Below are 20,167 nucleotides of genomic sequence, written 5' to 3'. Positions count from 1 at the left end.
TTTACCAAGGGTCATGGTGGGGTCTCCACCATGGGCAATTTTTATTTCAAGATTGGAAGTTTTACTAAAAGATCTGCTCTAGGAATTATTTTGGGGGAAGTTTTATGGCCTGTGTTGTACAGGAGGTCAGACTAGATGAATACAATGGCCTTGGACTATGAATCTTTTCTATTGTCTACGCATTTATAATGTGCTTATCACTGTAGTGTTGTCAAATGCTCCTTTCATTTTTAAAACAGATAACCCAACATCACTTACTTGGCTCTGTGTTTCAGGAAATGAGTTTCAACATTTACACTTAATCCTCCTGCTGTTTTTCCTTCTGGGTATGTCACAGAATGGAAGTGATGTACCCCTTTCAATAGGAATTTTAGTAAAATGAGGATAAACAGGTTGAAACCTTTCTTCTGTCCACACTAATGTGTAATTCAGCTCACTCTCTATGCAGTTGCAAAATTTCACTGTCACAAATTACAAAAAAAAGTCCACTGAACTAGTTTGGAAATCACTGCAATATATCACTGTGACGTTCCCCTTGTGTTATCCGGACCGGTGATCTGCTAGGTCACTCCAAACCTTGACTCTGGGAGCCAGCCTTACCCTGCTCTACTGTGAGAACCCCCACTCCTGGGATGTTCACGCACAGCCTCTGGCATGAAAGCTTCTCCTTGGATTGTGCAACCGAATGAAACTAGCCAATATCTCCGGTTCCAGACACAACCCTAGGAACCTCCGTCTTGCAATGTCCAGTTATGCCCATTGGACGCTGCAAGCTTATATGAGTTCATCAATTTAACAAAGAAATTGATATGTACCAGACTTGTGATCCCAAGGGAAGTCTCTGACATGCTTCAAACTGCTTCAGGTAGAATAAACAAACAGATTTATTAACTACAATGATAAATTTTAAGTGATTATAAGTCAAAGCATAACAAGACAGATTTGGTCAAATGAAATAAAAGCAAAACACATTCTAAGATGATCTTACCACTTTCAATGCCCTTACAAACTTAGATGCTTCTCACCAGAGGCTGACTGGTTGCTCTTTGCCAGGCTCTCCCCTTTGATCAGGGCTTCAGTCGCTTGGTATGGTGTCTGTAGATGTAGGTGGAAGAGAGAGAGAGAGCATGGCAAATCTCTCTCCCTTTTATAATGTTATTTCTTCCCTCTTGGCTTTGCCCACCCCACTTCAGAGTCAGGTGAGCATTACCTCATCGCAGTCCCAAACTGACCAAAGGAAGGGGGGGTGACTCACTCGAGAGTCCAACAGATCCTTTTGTTGCTGCCTAGGCCACTGTCCTTTGTTCCTGTGAGGCTGGGCTGGGTTTGTCTCATACCTGCCCTGATGAGGTGTGAACTGCCTCTCTGCTGTTGGAGAGTTTTTGCCTGGGCTTATTTTAAGCCATGAGGATACATTTTCAGCCTCATAACTACATACATGAAATTATAACCTATAACATTACAACATTACTGTAACAACAATGCTCAGTGCATCATGAAGCTTCCAAAGATACCTGATATGACAAACTTTGCATTGGATACCACACAATCATTTTACAAGGATGAACGTGGGGGTGCTGGGTGTTCCCCCGAGGTACAGAGAGTCACAATCACACATCAGCAAATTATTCTGTTATGGGAGGAAAGGAGAGGCAAGTTGGCCAGTACGCTCATGTACTGAAGGGGCCCATTGGCCAGTGCTCTCCAGCTGGGATAAGAGTGCATTGCACAGCACGTTCTAATGGCATAGGGGTATGTTGGTTGGCTTGACCTTTCCAATTTCCAGCCAGGGGCTGCCTACCTGGACTCAAACAGCGCAATTACTTTTCAGCCTGCCCATGAGTTCTTCCACCTGTCTTTCTGTTATTTTTCTCCCTCTTACATTCTCTATCACCATCTCCACAGTGGTGGCTCATTGCAGTGATTCTTGAGATCCTCTGTTTGGCTTTGCTGATAACTGCGAGAGTCTTTGATGCCAACTGTAAGTATCAGCAGGTAGATACTAAAGGTGATTGTTCTACTAATAAACATACAGCCACAGCATGGAGAAATCAACTCACATATTTCCTAATGGACATGCATTTAGACATATAGGGCCAAATTCTGCCCATTGTCTCCAGTGGAGTTATACCAGCAGAGAATTTGGCCTATAAACCATGCCAAATGCAAGCATTAACAACGTACAAAACCCTAAATCCAAAGTAAGTTATCCTCTCCCCTATACATATCAGGGCATTAGTCTCCTGTGCTTATCTGTCACCCACAGCCAGCTCTCCGAAACCTGGGGCGGGGTCCTGCTGGCTCAATATAGGTGAAGACTGATGGTTCTCTCTATTCCCCTCCCTCTCCATTCTGCTTCTTTATCACCTTCTATACCCCACTCTGGACTATTCCATTCTCCCTTCTGCCCTGTCCCCTTCCCCTTCTGTCACTTCCCCTACTGCCTTCTCTTTCTCCTCCTTTTGTTCTATCTGCATCCTTGTTCCCCTTCCATTCCCTCCTCTCCCTCAGTTATTCCAGGTCTCTGATTCTTACCTCTCCTGAATTCTTATAATTATTGTAAATTGTTAACAACGGTACCAATGGATTTTGAATAGAAGGGCCACTTAACAAGAAAACAGAAGAGATAAGCAACAGGTAGAGCAATAGGCAGAGGCAAATAAACTTTTCCTCCCTTCTTCCAAATCTCTCAACCATCTTGCATGCCACAACTTTCAATCCAGCAGCTGCTCAGCTCCTCCAATTCCCTCTCAGCCTCCAGTTCTGATGGCTGCATGGTTATTACTGTCCCTGCCATTTTCACCCTTGACCATGCTGGTCCCCTAAACCATTCTTGTCAGCTGCACAGGTCCCAGCCTTGGCTTCTTATTCATCACCATTACATCTGCTCTGCTCAGCTGAGTACTTTTGGAGGAAATTCCAGGATTTTGCTGACTTCCTTTGCTATCAGTTTGTCCTCTCTTCCTTCAGCTCTGATCTTGACCCTACAATCCTATTTCTCCTCTTATCTGCTCTCAGGTCTCTAATCCTTGACAGCTCTTTGTTGCCTTGGCCTCTGGTTAAACTCATCAGAAGTGGTTCCTTGTTCTTCCCTTTTGCACCCAGTATCTTTCCCCTTTATTGATATTCATATGTGAACAGAAGAACAGCCATACAAGGTCAGACAAATGGTGCATCTAGCCCAATATCGTATCTTCTGACAGTGGCCAATGCCAGCAGCTTCAGAGAAAATGAACAGAACAGGGCAATTATCAAGTGATCCAACCCCTGTTGTCTAGTCCATGATTCTGGCAGTCAGTAGTTTAGGGACACCCAGAGCACAAGGTTTTGTCTCTGATCACCTTGGCTAATAGCCGTTGATGGACCTATCCTCCCCAAAAATATGGTTAAAGATGCATGAAATATGGTTAAATATGCATGAAAACATGACTGTGTCACAAGTTAAGGGTTTCATCTAACCAGCCCTTGGCTAGTGCCATTTATCAATCTCTTTTTCTATTTAATGGTACTTTCATTTTACTCTCATTTTAAGATAGTCAGCTCATTTGACTTCTATCTGCTTATCACTCTTCGAAATCTGTTTGCTCCTTTGCACATTTGCTAGCTCACCCGTTTACACAGTAGCCAGACTAGCTTCCCAGTGACACACTGCCCAGCCATTAACTTCTTCTTCGTTATCTTGGCAAGCTGTGCAGGTTTCTGCTTCATTTGGCACAGCCATTAGACAGGAAACTGGCTTTTTAGGGAACTTCCAGTTTTTCACTTGCTCTCTGTAGGCTTGATTCGTCTCTTCATCTCTATCTGCTGATGCAGAACATCGGGGAATGACTGACTCAGGCAGAAACATTCCTTCATGATGTCTGATTCTTTACCAAAGCCAGGTGGATATCTTCCCTTTCCAGACATACATTAAACACAGTGTTCTTCAGCCTATTCACCATAATTCCGTGTTGCTAACTGATTATGCTGAGTCATAGACCTTCAGTGTGTCCAGTGGGTTGCAGCAAAGAGGTGAATGTTGTCAGCAAGTCTCAAGTAATTTCAGTTCCCCTTTCTTCTCACATAATTTGTCCTAAGATGTTCTCCAGGCAGGAGATGGACATCTTGAAATGGAGTATTTTCTTCTCATAAGTAGCTGACTCTCACATTGGAGTAATGTTTATTATCAAACTTTCTTTTACCATACCACAGCACCGTAGGTGTATATGGCTTCTTTCCAGCAAATGTAAATAGATGAGGCCTGATTCTGATCTGACTTACAATAGTTTTACCTCAGTGCAGTTTCTCCTAATTTCACCAGCCAGCATCCCCCCTCATAGCAGGATCTCCATTTCTAGTGCCATAGATGCTGGAACTAGGGATGCTGGGGGTGCTGCTGCACCCCCAGGCTTGAAGTGGTTTCCATTATATATAGGGTTTACAGTATGATTCAATGGCTCTCAGCTCCCCCACTCTACAAATTGTTCCCGCTCCCCTGTCTAGTGCCTCTTGCCAACAACCACTCCAATCCTGCAATGGTCTGATTCTTCTCATGACTTGGCTTTCCAGCCAGGTTGCATTCAGTCCCACCCCTTCCAGGGTAGGAAAGTCCCACAATTAATAGTCCAATGATGCTATGCCAGTTCTTTGGCTCCTAATTGTGGGCTCAGTGTTCCTTATACCCCTTGTCTCCAGGCTTTCAATAGTCCTTACCCCTTGTATCAGGGTTTACTGCCTCCTAGGACTGTTCCTACCTTAGCCTGTCGCTAGGTCCTTTTCCACAGCCCCTTTTCAGGCTCAACGACTTCTTTCCAGCTCCTGTTAGGAGGAATGTCTCCCAGGGCCTTCTCTTGGAGGCTGGCTCCTGCCCTTTTATCATAGCTCACTACAGGACTTCACTCCACCACCGTGGCTTCCCTGTGTCTCTCCTGGCCTTTTACCAGAGTACCCTTCCTAGAAGAGGATCCCAAGGCCTGGTCTCCCTGGGCTTCCTGCCTCCCTACTGTCCTGAAGCCCTTCCTTTATATTTCCATTTAGCTCTGACCCAGCTGGGACTCATCCTTAACTGGGCCTGACACATACTGTAGTTGCCACCAGATGCCTTAGTTGAGCTCTCCAGCTACCCTTAACCCTTTCAGTGCCAGCATGGGGTACACACCCCATCACCCATTAGTCTAAGTGAGATCAGAATATGGTCCATTGTTCCTGCCTAAAGACAACTATGATGCAAAATTAGACCAAAAACATTGCAGCAGCCTTGTTACCAGATGTGCCCGTTACTCTGGGGTATGCTCATTTATTAGGGTTACTCTTCTGGGGGGAGGGGTTTCTGTAATTCTATTAATTTACTGCTTGTGTCACTTGTGTGTTCGTATGGAGCTCTACTCCTTCCTTCTGCAAGTTGCCTCCCAATGGAACTATCCTGCAGGAACTAGGCTCCCCAGGATTGGGTTCCTCCAGCCCTAGGACTAGATGAACACACACACACACACTAACAGAACAAGTCTGAGTGGACCAGGTCATTCAGCACTCTCAAGCTGATCCCCTTATATGTCCCTGTACTCAATCGGCTGGGTTAAGCAGCACTTTCAGCTGCCCCCTGCCCCTTATGTGCCACAGGTTTAATATGTCCCTATCCCCACCTTCACGTCACAATTGTACCAGTAGTAACCCACTTGATGAGCAAACCCCACAGTATTTTGGGCACTACAGGGATCTTTATCTTAGGTAAAAGAAGCGCTGCTGCAGAGTAAATGGGGGAAGCTAAAAACCCAAAAGAGTAAAGTTCAGAGAGAGAGAGAGAGAAGCAACCAGCTTAACCATAAAAGTTATTTATTGAATAATAGTGATAACTACACAAGGAGAGCCTAAACCAACATAACAGTTACATTATTAAAGATTAATACCTGAGGTAGAAAAGAAAACAGAGAGAGAGAAAGAGGGGGATCTCACCCATTCCATGGAGCATGAACTGGTCGGGGTTCCTGGGTGATGGTGGTAGCTCAGGGTCCTGAGTGCTGGAGACAGGCAGAGCCCCCAGCACAATCACTCAGGAGATGGAGTCCCAGTGGAACTGATTCATAGTTTGGATCTAAGCATCAGAACGCTGACTGGAAGGTGAGTAGGGATTTTTGTAGAGAAAATACAGTGGTTCAAGGGAGAACACTAGATTTGTTTATAGGTAAATTGATGACTCAAGGGTTTTCTTTAGGCTAGACAAAAGGAGCTGATCACTCTTGGCACTTTCAAGCTGGTGGTGTTTTCTTCCAGGGAGCTCACAATGCAACTAAGCTGCTTCAGTATTTTGGATACCAATCAAGGATTTATTACTAGAATTGGTCTGATAATTGCTGACCTGGGTGTGTGCAGGCATAGGTTTATTAACATCTGGAGCAGAGATTCCCATGATACAGTGCTTCCCTGCTTTTCTGGTCCCAGAGTTCAGTGCAGTTCTCTGTTCTTCATTCTTTATGCTAATCCCTGTCCCATCTTTCATGCAGATGAGGCTAGGGAAGTTGTCTCTATTCTTCATTCTGTATGCTAATGGAGATGTCTTAATCTTGTCATCCTTGTCAGGAGGGGTCTAGGTGTGTCTCCCAATGACCTTCACTGCTCTCTGCAAGCCTTTTCTCTGATTGGTTTTGGTTCAAGCAGAGACTGGTGCAGGGTGGGGGTGTCTTTCATTAGTCAGACAGGCTAGATACTGCACCCTGATTCCCCAAAAACACAGAGCTGACTGGTATCAGCCTGCAGTGGCTGAGGGCAGGACTATGATGTATAACATAAAACATTACAGCTGTTAGAGTGATCATTGTTCTGTCGATTATTTCATTTCCTCCATGGCCCAGTAAAAACAATGTATTGTTCCCTTATTCTGATCTGAAGCCTCTCAGATGTCCTGCCTGGAAACCAGAGAGCATGACAACCTCACCCAGCAGAGGGAAAACCTGGAGAACCTCACCCAGCAGCTGGAGCTTCTCCAAGCACAGAACTTAAACCTTTCAGAGGCTGTCCAGCAGCTGGCAAGCTACTGAAGTACTAAACCATATTGGGGAATCTGCTGTCACCCCAAGGCAGTTTCATAATTGTATGCAAAACTATGTTTATACACTTGGAGCCTGCTTCTGCTCATGGTGAAATCAATTATAATTTTGCCATTGACACTTCAGTAGGAGTAGGGTAAGGCCCTTAATCATGCAACAGCTAATGCCATTTTTGGCAATAAGTCCTATTACAAATAGACCGAAGAAATAATGATGGGTGAGTGGTACTAAAAAGTTTTAAAATGCAAAAGTTTCCAGCCATAGAATGATATTTTGCTAGGTAAATTACTCTGAAATTAAACTGCATCACCCTCAAATGACTGATAAATATGGTGTAACCCTCAACTTGGTTTTGTTTTGAAGGCTCCAAATGCTGCCTTTGTCCAGATAAATGGCTACAGCACGGAGAGGATTGCTACCACTTTTCTAATGAATTTAAAATTTGGCAAAAGAATAAAGATTATTGTTCTTCACTCACTTCCAAGCTGCTTCAGACAGACAGCAAAGAAGAACTGGTAAATATTTCTTTATTTTTTAATAGTGGTAGACATAAATCAACAAGATAAAAATGTCTTAATGGCCTAGGGCAGAATAAACTATACAACCCACTGTTATATGGGTAAAGGAAAGCTGCAGCTATTCATTATTTAGAACACAATGTAACTGCAGTATTTATTAGAAATGCTTTTCACTGTTCAATTATCTTCCTAACAGGCTGTAGTGCTGGTGGTGCTTGCTTCATTGGCCCAATACTGAGAATAACCCCACTGGTTTCCCCTCAACTGACATTAAAACACAAGTAACTGCTAGAGCAGATGGACAGAACTATTTTCAGCACTGTTACAGAATATTAGAGTCCTGTAGGGGGTCAAATTGACATGTCCTATGCACCACCTGAGTCCCAATTAAGACCTATTGTGAGGGCTTATGTGGGACTTAAAAGCATTAAGGCTGCATGCTGGCTTTCTGCTTAGCACACTTTTGGGAGCAATAAAAATAATTGATAGTAGGGCTGTCGATTAATCGCAGTTAATTCACACCATTAACCCAAAAAATTAATCACAATTTTAATCATACTGTTAAACAGTAAAATTTATTAAATATTTTGGATGTTTTTCTACATTTTCAAATATATTGATTTTAATTACAACACAGAATCCGAAGTGTACAGTGCTCAGTTTATATTTTTTTTTATTACAAATATTTGCTCTGTAAAAATGATGGTCCACACTGCTTTGGATTGTTATTAAGTAGAACCCATCATCAGCATGGACACACATCCTCTGGAATGGTGGCTGAAGTATGAATGGACATATGAATCTTTAGTGCATCTGGCACATAAATATCTTGCGACACCGCCTACAAAAGTGCCATGCGAATGCCTGTTCTCACTTTCGGGTAACATTGTAAACAAGAAGCAGGCAGCATTATCTCCTGAAAATGTAAACAAATTTGTTTGTCTGAGGGAATGTCTACACTACAGAATAAGGTCAAATTTATAGCAGTCGTTTTTTTAGAAATCGGTTTTATATATTCGAGTGTGTGCGTCCCCACAAAAAATGCTCTAAGTGCATTAAGTGCATTAACTCGGCAGAGTGCTTCCACAGTACCGAGGCTAGAGTCGACTTCCGGAGCATTGCACTGTGGATAGCTATCCCACAGTTCCCGCAGTCTCCACTGCCCATTGGAATTCTGGGTTGAGATCCCAATGCCTGATGGGGCTAAAACATTGTCGCGGGTGGTTCTGGGTACATATCATCAGGCCCCCGTTCCCTCCCTCCCTCCGTGAAAGCAAGGGCAGACAATCGTTTCGCGCCTTTTTTCCTGAGTTACCTGTGCAGACGCCATACCACGGCAAGCATGGAGGCTCAGGTAACCGTCACCCTATGTCTCCTGGGTGCTGGCAGACGTGGTACGCCATTGCTACACAGTAGCAGCAATCCCTTGCCTTGTGGCAGCAGACGGTACAATACGACTGGTAGCCGTCATCGTCATGTCTGAGGTGCTCCTGGCCACGTTGGCTGGGAGCGCCTGGGCAGACATGGGCGCAGGGACTAAATTTGGAGTGACTTGATCAGGTCATTCTCTTTAGTCCTGCAGTCAGTCCTATTGAACCGTCTTATGGTGAGCAGGCAGGCGATACGGATTGCTAACAGTCGTACTGTACCATCTTCTGCCAGGCAGGCAAGAGATGAGGATTGCTAGCAGTCGTATTATACCATCTTCTGCCAGGCAGGCAAGAGATGAGGATGGCTAGCAGTCGTACTGTACCATATTCTGCCGAGCAGCCATGAGATGTGGATGGCATGCAGTCCTTCTGCACCGTCTGCTGCCAGCCAAAGATGTAAAAGATAGATGGAGTGGATCAAAACAAGAAATAGACCAGATTTGTTTTGTACTCATTTGCCTCCTCCCCTGTCTAGGGGACTCATTCCTCTAGGTCACACTGCAGTCACTCACAGAGAAGGTGCAGCGAGGTAAATCTAGCCATGTATCAATCAGAGGCCAGGCTAACCTCCTTGTTCCAATAAGAACAATAACTTAGGTGCACCATTTCTTATTGGAACCCTCCGTGAAGTCCTCACTGAAATACTCCTTGATGTAAAGACACCCCCTTTGTTGATTTTAGCTTCCTGAAGCCAACCCTGTAAGCCGTGTTGTCAGTCGCCCCTCCCTCCGTCAGAGCAACGGCAGACAATCATTCCGCTCCTTTTTTCTGTGCGGACGCCATACCAAGGCAAGCATGGAGGCCGCTCAGCTCACTTTGGCAATTAGGAGCACATTAAACACCACACGCATTATCCAGCAGTATATGCAGCACCAGAACCTGGCAAAGCGATACCGGGCGAGGAGGCGACATCAGCGCAGTCACGTGAGTGATCAGGACATGGACACAGATTTCTCTGAAAGCATGGGCCCTGCCAATGCATGCATCATGGTGCTAATGGGGCAGGTTCATGCTGTGGAACGCCGATTCTGGGCTCGAGAAACAAGCACAGACTGGTGGGACCGCATAGTGTTGCAGGTCTGGGACGATTCCCAGTGGCTGCGAAACTTTCGCATGTGTAAGGGCACTTTCATGGAACTTTGTGACTTGCTTTCCCCTGGCCTGAGGCGCATGAATACCAAGATGAGAGCAGCCCTCACAGTTGAGAAGCGAGTGGCGATAGCCCTGTGGAAGCTTGCAACGCCAGACAGCTACCGGTCAGTTGGGAATCAATTTGGAGTGGGCAAATCTACTGTTGGGGCTGCTGTGATGCAAGTAGCCCACGCAATCAAAGATCTGCTGATATCAAGGGTAGTGACCCTGGGAAATGTGCAGGTCATAGTGAATGGCTTTGCTGCAATGGGATTCCCTAACTGTGGTGGGGCCATAGACAGAACCCATATCCCTATCTTGGCACCGGAGCACCAAGCCGGCGAGTACATAAACCGCAAGGGGTACTTTTCAATAGTGCTGCAAGCTCTGGTGGATCACAAGGGACGTTTCACCAACATCAACGTGGGATGGCCGGGAAAGGTACATGACGCTCGCATCTTCAGGAACTCTGGTCTGTTTCAAAAGCTGCAGGAAGGGACTTTATTCCCAGACCAGAAAATAACTGTTGGGGATGTTGAAATGCCTATATGTATCCTTGGGGACCCAGCCTACCCCTTAATGCCATGGCTCATGAAGCCGTACACAGGCAGCCTGGACAGTAGTCAGGAGCTGTTCAACTACAGGCTAAGCAAGTGCAGAATGGTGGTAGAATGTGCATTTGGACGTTTAAAGGCGCGCTGGCGCAGTTTACTGACTCGCTTAGACCTCAGCGAAACCAATATTCCCACTGTTATTACTGCTTGCTGTGCGCTCCACAATATCTGTGAGAGTAAGGGGGAGACGTTTATGGCGGGGTGGGAGGTTGAGGCAAATCGCCTGGCTGCTGGTTACGCGCAGCCAGACACCAGGGCGGTTAGAAGAGCACAGGAGGGTGCGGTACGCATCAGAGAAGCTTTGAAAACCAGTTTCATGACTGGCCAGGCTACGGTGTGACAGTTCTGTTTGTTTCTCCTTGATGAAACCCCCCGCCCCTTGGTTCACTCTACTTCCCTGTAAGCTAACCACCCACCCCTCCTCCCTTCAATCACCGTTTGCAGAGGCAATAAAGTCATTGTTGCATCACATTCATGCACTTTTTATTCATTCATCACACAAATAGGGGGATGACTACCAAGGTAGCCCAGGAGGAGGGAAGGAAAATGCCACACAGCACTTTAAAAGTTTACAACTTTAAAATTTATTGAATGACAGCCTTCTTTTTTGGAGGCAATCCTCTGTGGTGGAGTGGCTGGTTGGCCGGAGGCCCCCCCACCGCGTTCTTGGGCATCTGGGTGTGGAGGCTATGGAACTTGAGGAGGAGGGCGGTTGGTTACTCAGGGCCTGTAGTGGCAGTCTGTGCTCCAGCTGCCTTTGCTGCAGCTCAGCCATACACTGGAGCATACTGGTTTGGTCCTCCAGCAGCCTCAGCATTGAATCCTGCCTCCTCTCATTACGCTGCTGCCACATTTGAGCTTCAGCCCTGTCTTCAGCCCGCCACTTCCTCTCTTCAGCCCGCCACCTCTCCTCCCGGTCATTTTGTGCTTTCCTGCACTCTGACATTATTTGCCTCCACGCATTCGTCTGTGCTCTGTCACTGTGGGAGGACAGCAGGAGCTCGGAGAACATTTCATTGCGAGTGCTTTTTTTTTTCTTTCTAAGCTTCACTAGCCTCTGGGAAGGAGAAGATCCTGTGATCATTGAAACACATGCAGCTGGTGGAGAAAAAAAAAGGGACAGCGGTATTTAAAAAGACACATTTTATAAAACAGTGGCTACACTCTTTCAGGGTAAACCTTGCTGTTAACATTACATACATAGCACATGTGCTTTCGTTACAAGGTTGCATTTTGCCTCCCCCCACCACGTGGCTACCCCCTCAACCTTCCCCCCTCCCTGTGGCTAACAGCGGGGAACATTTCTATTCAGCCACAGGCAAACAGCCCAGCAGGAATGGGCTCCTCTGAGTGTCCCCTGAAGAAAAGCACTCTATTTCAACCAGGTGACCATGAATTATATCTCACTCTCCTGAGGATAACACAGAGAGATAAAGAACGGATGTTGTTTGAACGCCTGCAAACATACACTGCAATGCTTTGTTGTACAATGATTCCCGAGTACGTGTTACTGGCCTGGAGTGGTAAAGTGTCCTACCATGAAGGACGCAATAAGGCTGCCCTCCCCAGAAACCTTTTGCAAAGGCTTTGGGAGTACATCCAGGAGAACCGCGAATGCCAGGGCAAAGTAATCCTTTCACATGCTTGCTTTTAAACCATGTATAGTATTTTAAAAGGTACACTCACCGGAGGTCCCTTCTCCGCCTGCTGGGTCCAGGAGGCAGCCTTGGGTGGGTTCGGGGGGTACTGGCTCCAGTTCCAGGGTGAGAAACAGTTCCTGGCTGTCGGGAAAACTGGTTTCTCCGCTTGCTTGCTGTGAGCTATCTACAACCTCATCATCATCATCATCTTCTTCGTCCCCAAAACCTACTTCCGTATTGCCTCCACCTCCATTGAAGGAGTCAAACAACACGGCTGGGGCAGTGGTGGCTGAACCCCCTAAAATGGCATGCAGCTCATCATAGAAGCGGCATGTTTGGGGCTCTGACCCGGAGCGGCCGTTCGCCTCTCTGGTTTTCTGGTAGGCTTGCCTCAGCTCCTTCAGTTTCATGCAGCACTGCTTCGGGTCCCTGTTATGGCCTCTGTCCTTCATGCCCTGGGAGATTTTGACAAAGGTTTTGGCATTTCGAAAACTGGAACGTAGTTCTGATAGCACGGATTCCTCTCCCCAAACAGTGATCAAATCCCGTACCTCCCATTCGGTCCATGCTGGAGCTCTTTTGCGATTCTGGGACTCCATCATGGTCACCTCTGCTGATGAGCTCTGCATGGTCACCTGCAGCTTGCCACGCTGGCCAAACAGGAAATGAGATTTAAAAGTTCGCGGTTCTTTTCCTGTCTACCTGGCCAGTGCATCTGAGTTGAGAGTGCTGTCCAGAGCGGTCACAATGGAGCACTCTGGGATAGCTCCCGGAGGCCAATACTTTCGAATTGTGTCCATAGTACCCCAAATTCGAGCCGGCAAGGCCGATTTAAGCACTAATCCACTTGTCAGGGGTGGAGTAAGGAAATCGATTTTAAGAGCCCTTTAAGTCGAAATAAAGGGCTTCATCATGTGGATGGGTGCAGGTTTACATCGATTTAATGCTGCTAAATTCGACCTAAAGTCCTAGTGTAGACCAGGGCTGAGTGATTGGCTGAACAAGAAGTAGGACTGAGTGGACTTGTAAGATATAAAGTTTTACATTGTGTTATTTTTGAATGCAGTTTTTTGTACATAATTCTATATTTGTAAGTTGCACTTTCATGATAAAGAGATCGCACTACAGTACTTGTATGAGGTGTACTGAAAAATACTATTTCTTTTGTTTTTTTACAGTGCAAATACTTGTAATCAAAAATAAATATAAAGTGAGCACTGTACACTTTGTATTCTGTGTTGTAAATGAAATCAATATATTTGAAAATGTAGAAAACACCCAAAAATATTTAAATAAATGGTATTCTATTATTGTTTAACAGTGTGATTAATTGCGCAATTAATCACAATTTATTTTTTTAATCATGATTAATCACGATTATTTTTTTAATCGTTTGACAGCCCTAATTTGATAGTAATTAATAATGGTGAAAACATGATTGAGACTCAGGACAAATACAACAGCATGAACTTAGGTCTTGGGAGATAAGGGATGGAAGAGATGAGTTTCACTATTTCATTTTAAAATTATATAATTTTCATATGGAATGATAGCCATTAAAAAAATAAACTTTGTCATCCATTAATACAAAATTACCACATTGTTACTACAGTTATTTCCTGCTGAAAATAAAGAAAACAATGTATGCTGACTGTTGACAAAAAGCGATTTGCTAATGGCTACAATTATATTTTGTTACTGATCTGAAAACTTAAAAGTGCAGATCTACTCTCCAAAATGACTTCATAAAAATGGCAATTTATTATTTCACAGATTAGCTCCCTGTGTGTGCAGTCAGAGTCAGAGCTGCTTAGCTTAGTGATAAAAGTGATACTTTGAGATGAAATTTTCGAAAGCACCTATGTGATTTGGAAGTGAAAGTCCCATTTTCAAAAACAAGTTAAGTGCTTAGGAGCCTGAGCCTCATTGAAACTCATTGAGTCTTCGCCTCATAAGTGCCTGGGACATGTTTCAAAATGGCACTTTGGCTCCCAAGTCATTTAGGTGCTTTTGAAAATTTTACCCCAGATCTTCAGCTAAAGTAAATCAATGTTGCCCCATTAGCTTCAATAGAGCTACACCAAATTACACCATCTGAAGATCTGACCCTCAGGCTCCAGGTTGAGTTTACAGGGATGGCAGTTAGATAAAGGTATATTTTTACCTGTAATTTGTCAAAATTTCATCTTGAGTTACTGAGAGACAATGGACAATGAACAATAAAGTTTGTGATGTCATTTTGGCAGACGTACTGAATAATAAATATGCATTTCAATAATAAAGCATGGTCCCAGTGCTGTTGTGCTAGTGATTGTATAAACATATAACAAAGAGACAGTTCCAGCTCTGGGCAATTTATAATCTAAGCCTCTCAAACGTTAAAAGTTCTGGGCCTGATCCTCAGTTGGTATAAACTGGTGCTAAGTCTATTGAGGGTAATATAGCTATGCTGATTTACACCAGTTGAGAATCTAGCCAATTATCTCCTAATAGCCTCTGAAAACACTTTAATTTTATTTGAGAGAACCAACTATAAACCTATGTCACCATATTAGCCCGTCTGGCTGGGGTTTGAGATACAGGCTTTTGGCTGTTTGGCAGCAGAAAGCTATGCTACTTAATTAAACTTTTGCACACAAACAAGCTCTCTGCTCTCTCATATAGCTATGCTGATTTACACCAGTTGAGAATCTAGTCTATTGTCTCCTAATATCCTCTGAAAGCACTTTAATTTTATTTGAGAGAACCAACTATAAACCTAAGCTTCTGGTATGGGAGAGAAAAAAGGAATGGGGGGCTGATAGACAGCTAGCTATTTTATTCCAGGACACTAAACAGAGGGACTCAGCTGACTTTATTTTCCTTCTGGTTAGCATATCCTGAAGGCAAGAATTTTTCCAACCTGAGTGAGATCATCTTTGGCCTGTGAAATCATTAACTGCATGAAACTCCAGTGATGATACATATCACTGTGCAAGAGCATTAACATTAATTACTCTAATGAGACTATCCTGTCATTTCCAATGAAATATTCAAATAGGAGAAACTTAGTACTTACATTAGTTCTCTTGTTCTTGTGCAGGATTTCATAATGCAGGAGTTATTTAAACTTTCTGATGTTTGCCAAGGTCTTCGTTACCATGAAAATTACTGGTTTGGACTGTCATATAACACAGCCATTAAGAAGTGGGTGTGGGAGGATGGCAGCACTTTATCCTCTCATCTGTAAGTATCTCTTGGCATTTTAACTCATGTTTGCAATAGGATTAAAGGTATCTGCCTTAAATGAAATGTGAAATCTGACTTTGCATTCCAGATTTCAAATCCCAGAAAATAATTATAAATTTTATCGGAATGGGGTTTGTCCCTATTTTCAAGGTGAAAAAGTCCTTGCTGGAGATTGTTGGCAATTGGGATATACTATCCATGAGAAGAAAGGAAGATTTAGTGCCTGACTGGATTAAGACACCAAGAAAAGAAGAGGAAGCAGAATGGAACAAAGATAAGTATAGCCCAGGACTTTTGAATTGATAAGAGACTGGTCCCTTGGGATGTTACAAAACAACATATATTGTTATGTACAATTTTATTAAACAAAACTGGTTTTAATGATTGGGGCAAATATTGAGGGATTAGGAATGTGGAGCAGCAGCCTCATTTGATACACTACATCTTTGGGAATGTTCCTTATCTGGTCAAACTTCTCCCACAAGCCTGAATAAAGGAGAGATTCTGCTCTTAGTTACACAGGGGTAAAATGGTAGTAACTCCTTTGAAGCCAATGGAGTTACTCCTGATTTACACCTCTGCAAATGAGAGCAGAATCTCTCAGTTCAGAATCACAGGGAGCTAAACACGAGCACACTAAAGAGGAGTTTCATCACTAGAACTGATTTTAAAGCAAAAGAAGAGTATTGATGCACCCTAAAGTTTCTTTGGCTTGTCATTCCTACCTGCTTTCCTCTTACCATTTTTAGAGCCATGAGCTCAAACCAGTGACCTGAACCAGATCTGAACCCCTGCAAAGTTTGGGAAGTTCTGACCTGGGTATTACTTCTACAGTTTGGGCCTATCTCTCATTATTTTAAATGACTGTTTGATATAGTCTGTCTCTCTCCCTTCCAGCATGGTTCTTCCTGCTGCTGGAGCTTGGAGTGATGTCGGAACATTACTAGATAGTAGGAAACAAAAGGACATCAAAAGCTCAGCTTTATGACCTCACTGCAAGATGAGATTAGATGGGCTGGGAAGCAGCAAGCCCACTAGACCTAATGGGTCACATTCCATTCGCACACCAGTGCCATCTCTAGGGCCTCTTGTGAATGCAGAAAGAGATTGACTTAAACACTTCTTGGAACCATATTTATAATTAGAGCCCTACCAAATTCACAGTCCATTTTTGCAAATTTCATGGTCACAGAAGTTTTAAAAACTTGAATGTCATGGTTTCAGATATCGAAATCTTAAATGTCATGGTGTTGGAACAGAGCATGAATATGTATTTTTAAATGGCAAAATATAAACATGTAAAGTCTTTAAGTCAGAGTTGCTCAAACTGGGAGGTTGTGGGGTGAAGGGGGGAAGGTTGCTAGGCTACTGTCGGGGGAGTCGCAGTATTGCCACCTGAACTTCTGTGCTGCCTCCCCAGCCAGGTCGCCAGAGAGCAGCAGCACCAACGCTAATGGCAGCGCCAATGCCCGCAGCAGCAGAGAAGTGAGGGCGGCAATACCGTGCCGTGCGGTGTTCTGCCGCCTAACCCTCCACCCCTCAGCAAATGGGATTGGAGACACTTTCCGCATCCACGAACATCTGTCACCAGTTATGACAGGGTAAGGTGGCAGAAATTCTTTAGTGGGCATTTACACTGGCAGTGGATCTGGCTCTTTTTCTGGCAATCAGCCACCACAGTGAGAAAAGTTGGAAAACCACGTTAAGGGAAACAACAAACAGACACAGAACTGTAGCGTGTATAAGAGACAGAAAGAGAGAAAACAGTGACTCTGTCTGTAATATTTTGCATCTGAAATGAGCTGCTCTACAAAAATGGAAAAAAATCATAGCACTGCTGCCACTCCGTTAAATAAATGCCTTGTATTTAAATTGACGACAGAATCCTAACATCTCTTTATGCATGTGTGTGGGTACACACATACACACTTATCAAATTTGCCATTCTGTGCTAAGAATCTTCATCCATATTTTTGTAAATTTTCCAAGATTATGTAAACTTTTAGCTGATCAAAGCCTCTCATGCATCTGGAGTTTCCAGGCACCGTGAGCGCCTCAATTAATACAAAAGACAAACCAGTACTTTAGCAAAGGTTTCAGAATAGCAGCAGTGTTAGTCTGTATTCGCAAAAGGAAAAGGAGTACTCCTTTTCTTTTTGCTTTAGCAAAGTGAATTCCAAGGTGGTCAGGCAATTCAAATTGAAACTCTCTCTTGTAAAGATACATATGTCCACCCCCGCAGAGCTTTGGTGAGAAATACAGCACATATACAAGCCAGTTACCACTTCCTGTGTAGTGTCAGCCAAAGAAGGCACATAAGAGTCCAGTTCATGTACATGATATCTGTGACAGACCCAGGGTTGGACACTGCTATGGCGTGATATGCTGTTCTTTTTCTCCCCTTTAAATATTCTTTTGTTTGAGGAAAAAAGCCCTGCAAGATAGAATGCTAACAGTCATTTTGGGCCTCCTTTGTTCACTTCAGTGTAAAATCAGGGTACTCAGCACCTTAGGATCTCACTTTGGGAAAGCAAAATACTTCATTGCATCTTAAGAAATAAAAGTATTGACCCAAACTGTATTGATGGACCCTAGCCAGCTACCAAAGGACTGTGACCTGGATTCACAAAAGGTCCTTAGATGTTGTGATGCTGAGCATTGAAACACCTCACTTTTGGGCACCTAAAAAGACATAGGAACACACTGTGATATACATGCACACTGAGTTAGGTGTCTAGGCTCCTTATACAAGGAATGGAGAGAGACAAGCAGAATGGGATTCAGAGAAGCCAGGACACTAGGCAGGGATGTGTCTTAAGCCCCACCCCACTCAGGGAGATAGGAGCCTGAGTCCAGACTGCACAGAGGTGCTTAGCCCTGATAGTGATTCACGCATAGGAACCCCTGTTCTGGAGGCAGTCAGCGTAGGCACCTAAGCTACTTCTTGTGAGAATGAGTTAGTCAGGTGCCTAACTCCACGCAAAACAAATGGAGTAGAAGATGGTGGTGCCTACCTCTAACCAGGGGTTAGAGTACTTGTTTGGAATGTGGGAGAACCAGGTTCAATTTCCCTCCCTCACTTGGTAGGGAGAAAGAATTAACACCAGGCTCTCCCACTACTCAGCACAACATGCTCTAATCATGGGGTTAAAGGCTATTCTTATAGTCACCTTCCTCACTCTCTCCTGTTGAAGTTGTTCCAGTCTGGATAAATAACTAAAAAGTGACTGGAGCAGGGGGACTGGACCCTAGATCTCCCCCTCCCAGCTGAGTGTCCTAACCCATGGACTAGAGTCACTGTCTTGGTATTTAAAGTTATTTTACTGTGTCTAAATACTTAAATAATCAATAAGAAAAGGAGTACTTGTGGCACCTTAGAGACTATCCAATTTATTTGAGCATAAGCTTTCGTGAGCTAGAGCTCACAAGCTTATGCTCAAATAAATTGGTTAGTCTCTAAGGTGCCACAAGTACTCCTTTTCTTTTTGTGAATACAGACTAACACGGCTGTTACTCTGAAACCTGTCATTAAATAATCAATGGGACAGGAAGAGAATGGCTGCAGGGCCCAGTTCACCTGCTCCATTCACTCTTTAATTATTTGTCCAAACTGGAACAACTTCATCAGGAAAGGCAGAAGAAGCCTCACATCAGATTACTATGCCACAGGAAACATAATCCCAGCAAAGGATGTTTTTATGGTACACCCAGCTCCACTGAAAACAGAAAACTGTGGAAACCTCATGTGAAAAGTCTGTTTGCTCAGGGTCTGAGTCTGCTTCTTTTGAAGTTAACAGTAAAAAATGCCACTGACTTCAAGACTAGCAGCCTCAAGCTTTGTAAAAGTTTGGATGCCTATTAAAAAAAAAATCTTACAAGCCCCCAGATATTTTCAGATAAGATTTATATGTCACTAATTATAAAATAGACTATAAAGCATGCAAAATAATCCATATGATTATTCTAATACATTTATCCCTGTTCCATGCAGACACTTCTGAGATGAGGGTGGCATGGTGAAAAATAGACTTAGCCCTTCTCTCCACTGGGATGTTAGTCACTAGTGTAGTTGCCCTGTGGCAAATTACTAGTGTAGACACAACTGACATCAGTGCAGTGAGGTTTGCTCTGGGACAGCTTCCCCTCAACTGGAGTAAGCTTCCCCAATGTAAATCATACTGAACCAGTATAGATCACCAATGCAACTATACTGGTGACTAAAACCCTAGTATAGACAAGGCCTGAAATTCACAGTAAAATGACATGCACTTGTACATGCCCTGAGCAAAGGGTGCCATATAAAGTATAATATCCAAAGCCTCTGTCACCACTAAATCTTGACTTCAAATCCAGCAGCTCATTGTTATTCGCAGAGTACCTATGCTGTCACAACATTAAGACAAAATAGCGATGTAGTCATCAATTTATTCACGCAGCACATAAGGCATTGCCACATTTGTCACAGAGTAGCCATGTCTGCTATTCACACAGCAGATTAGATATCACCACCATGTAATTTTCACAATACTCTACCATCACCTTTTATTCTTACCCTATCCATGTAATCACCATATTGTTTTCATA

The 20,167-nt window shown here is 43.9% G+C and overlaps 1 protein-coding gene across 1 annotated transcript; it reads left to right on the top strand.

The window, feature by feature from the left end:
* The first annotated feature begins 6,872 nt into the window (after nucleotides 1-6,872).
* On the top strand, nucleotides 6,873-15,810 carry LOC140906740 (oxidized low-density lipoprotein receptor 1-like). The gene is made up of 4 exons (XM_073331329.1): nucleotides 6,873-7,001; nucleotides 7,424-7,537; nucleotides 15,438-15,580; nucleotides 15,672-15,810. The coding sequence occupies exons 1-4, from the start codon at nucleotides 6,873-6,875 to the stop codon at nucleotides 15,808-15,810; spliced, it is 525 nt and encodes a 174-aa protein (XP_073187430.1).
* The last annotated feature ends 4,357 nt before the right edge of the window (nucleotides 15,811-20,167 follow it).

The sequence above is a fragment of the Lepidochelys kempii genome, chromosome 1, assembly GCF_965140285.1.
Source record: "Lepidochelys kempii isolate rLepKem1 chromosome 1, rLepKem1.hap1, whole genome shotgun sequence".
In the NCBI taxonomy this organism is placed as follows: Eukaryota; Metazoa; Chordata; order Testudines; family Cheloniidae; genus Lepidochelys; species Lepidochelys kempii.
The sequence above is the reverse complement of the archived record's forward strand: the minus strand, read 5'-3'. Positions and strand labels throughout refer to the sequence as shown.

Coding starts and splice junctions, on each gene's coding strand:
- LOC140906740 (XM_073331329.1), top strand. CDS start 6,873: ATGTCCTGCCTGGAAACCAGAGAGCATGACAACCTCACCCAGCAGAGG. Junction 7,538..15,437: donor CAGACAGCAAAGAAGAACTG/GTAAATATTTCT, acceptor GTTCTTGTGCAG/GATTTCATAATGCAGGAGTT. Junction 15,581..15,671: donor AGCACTTTATCCTCTCATCT/GTAAGTATCTCT, acceptor TTTGCATTCCAG/ATTTCAAATCCCAGAAAATA.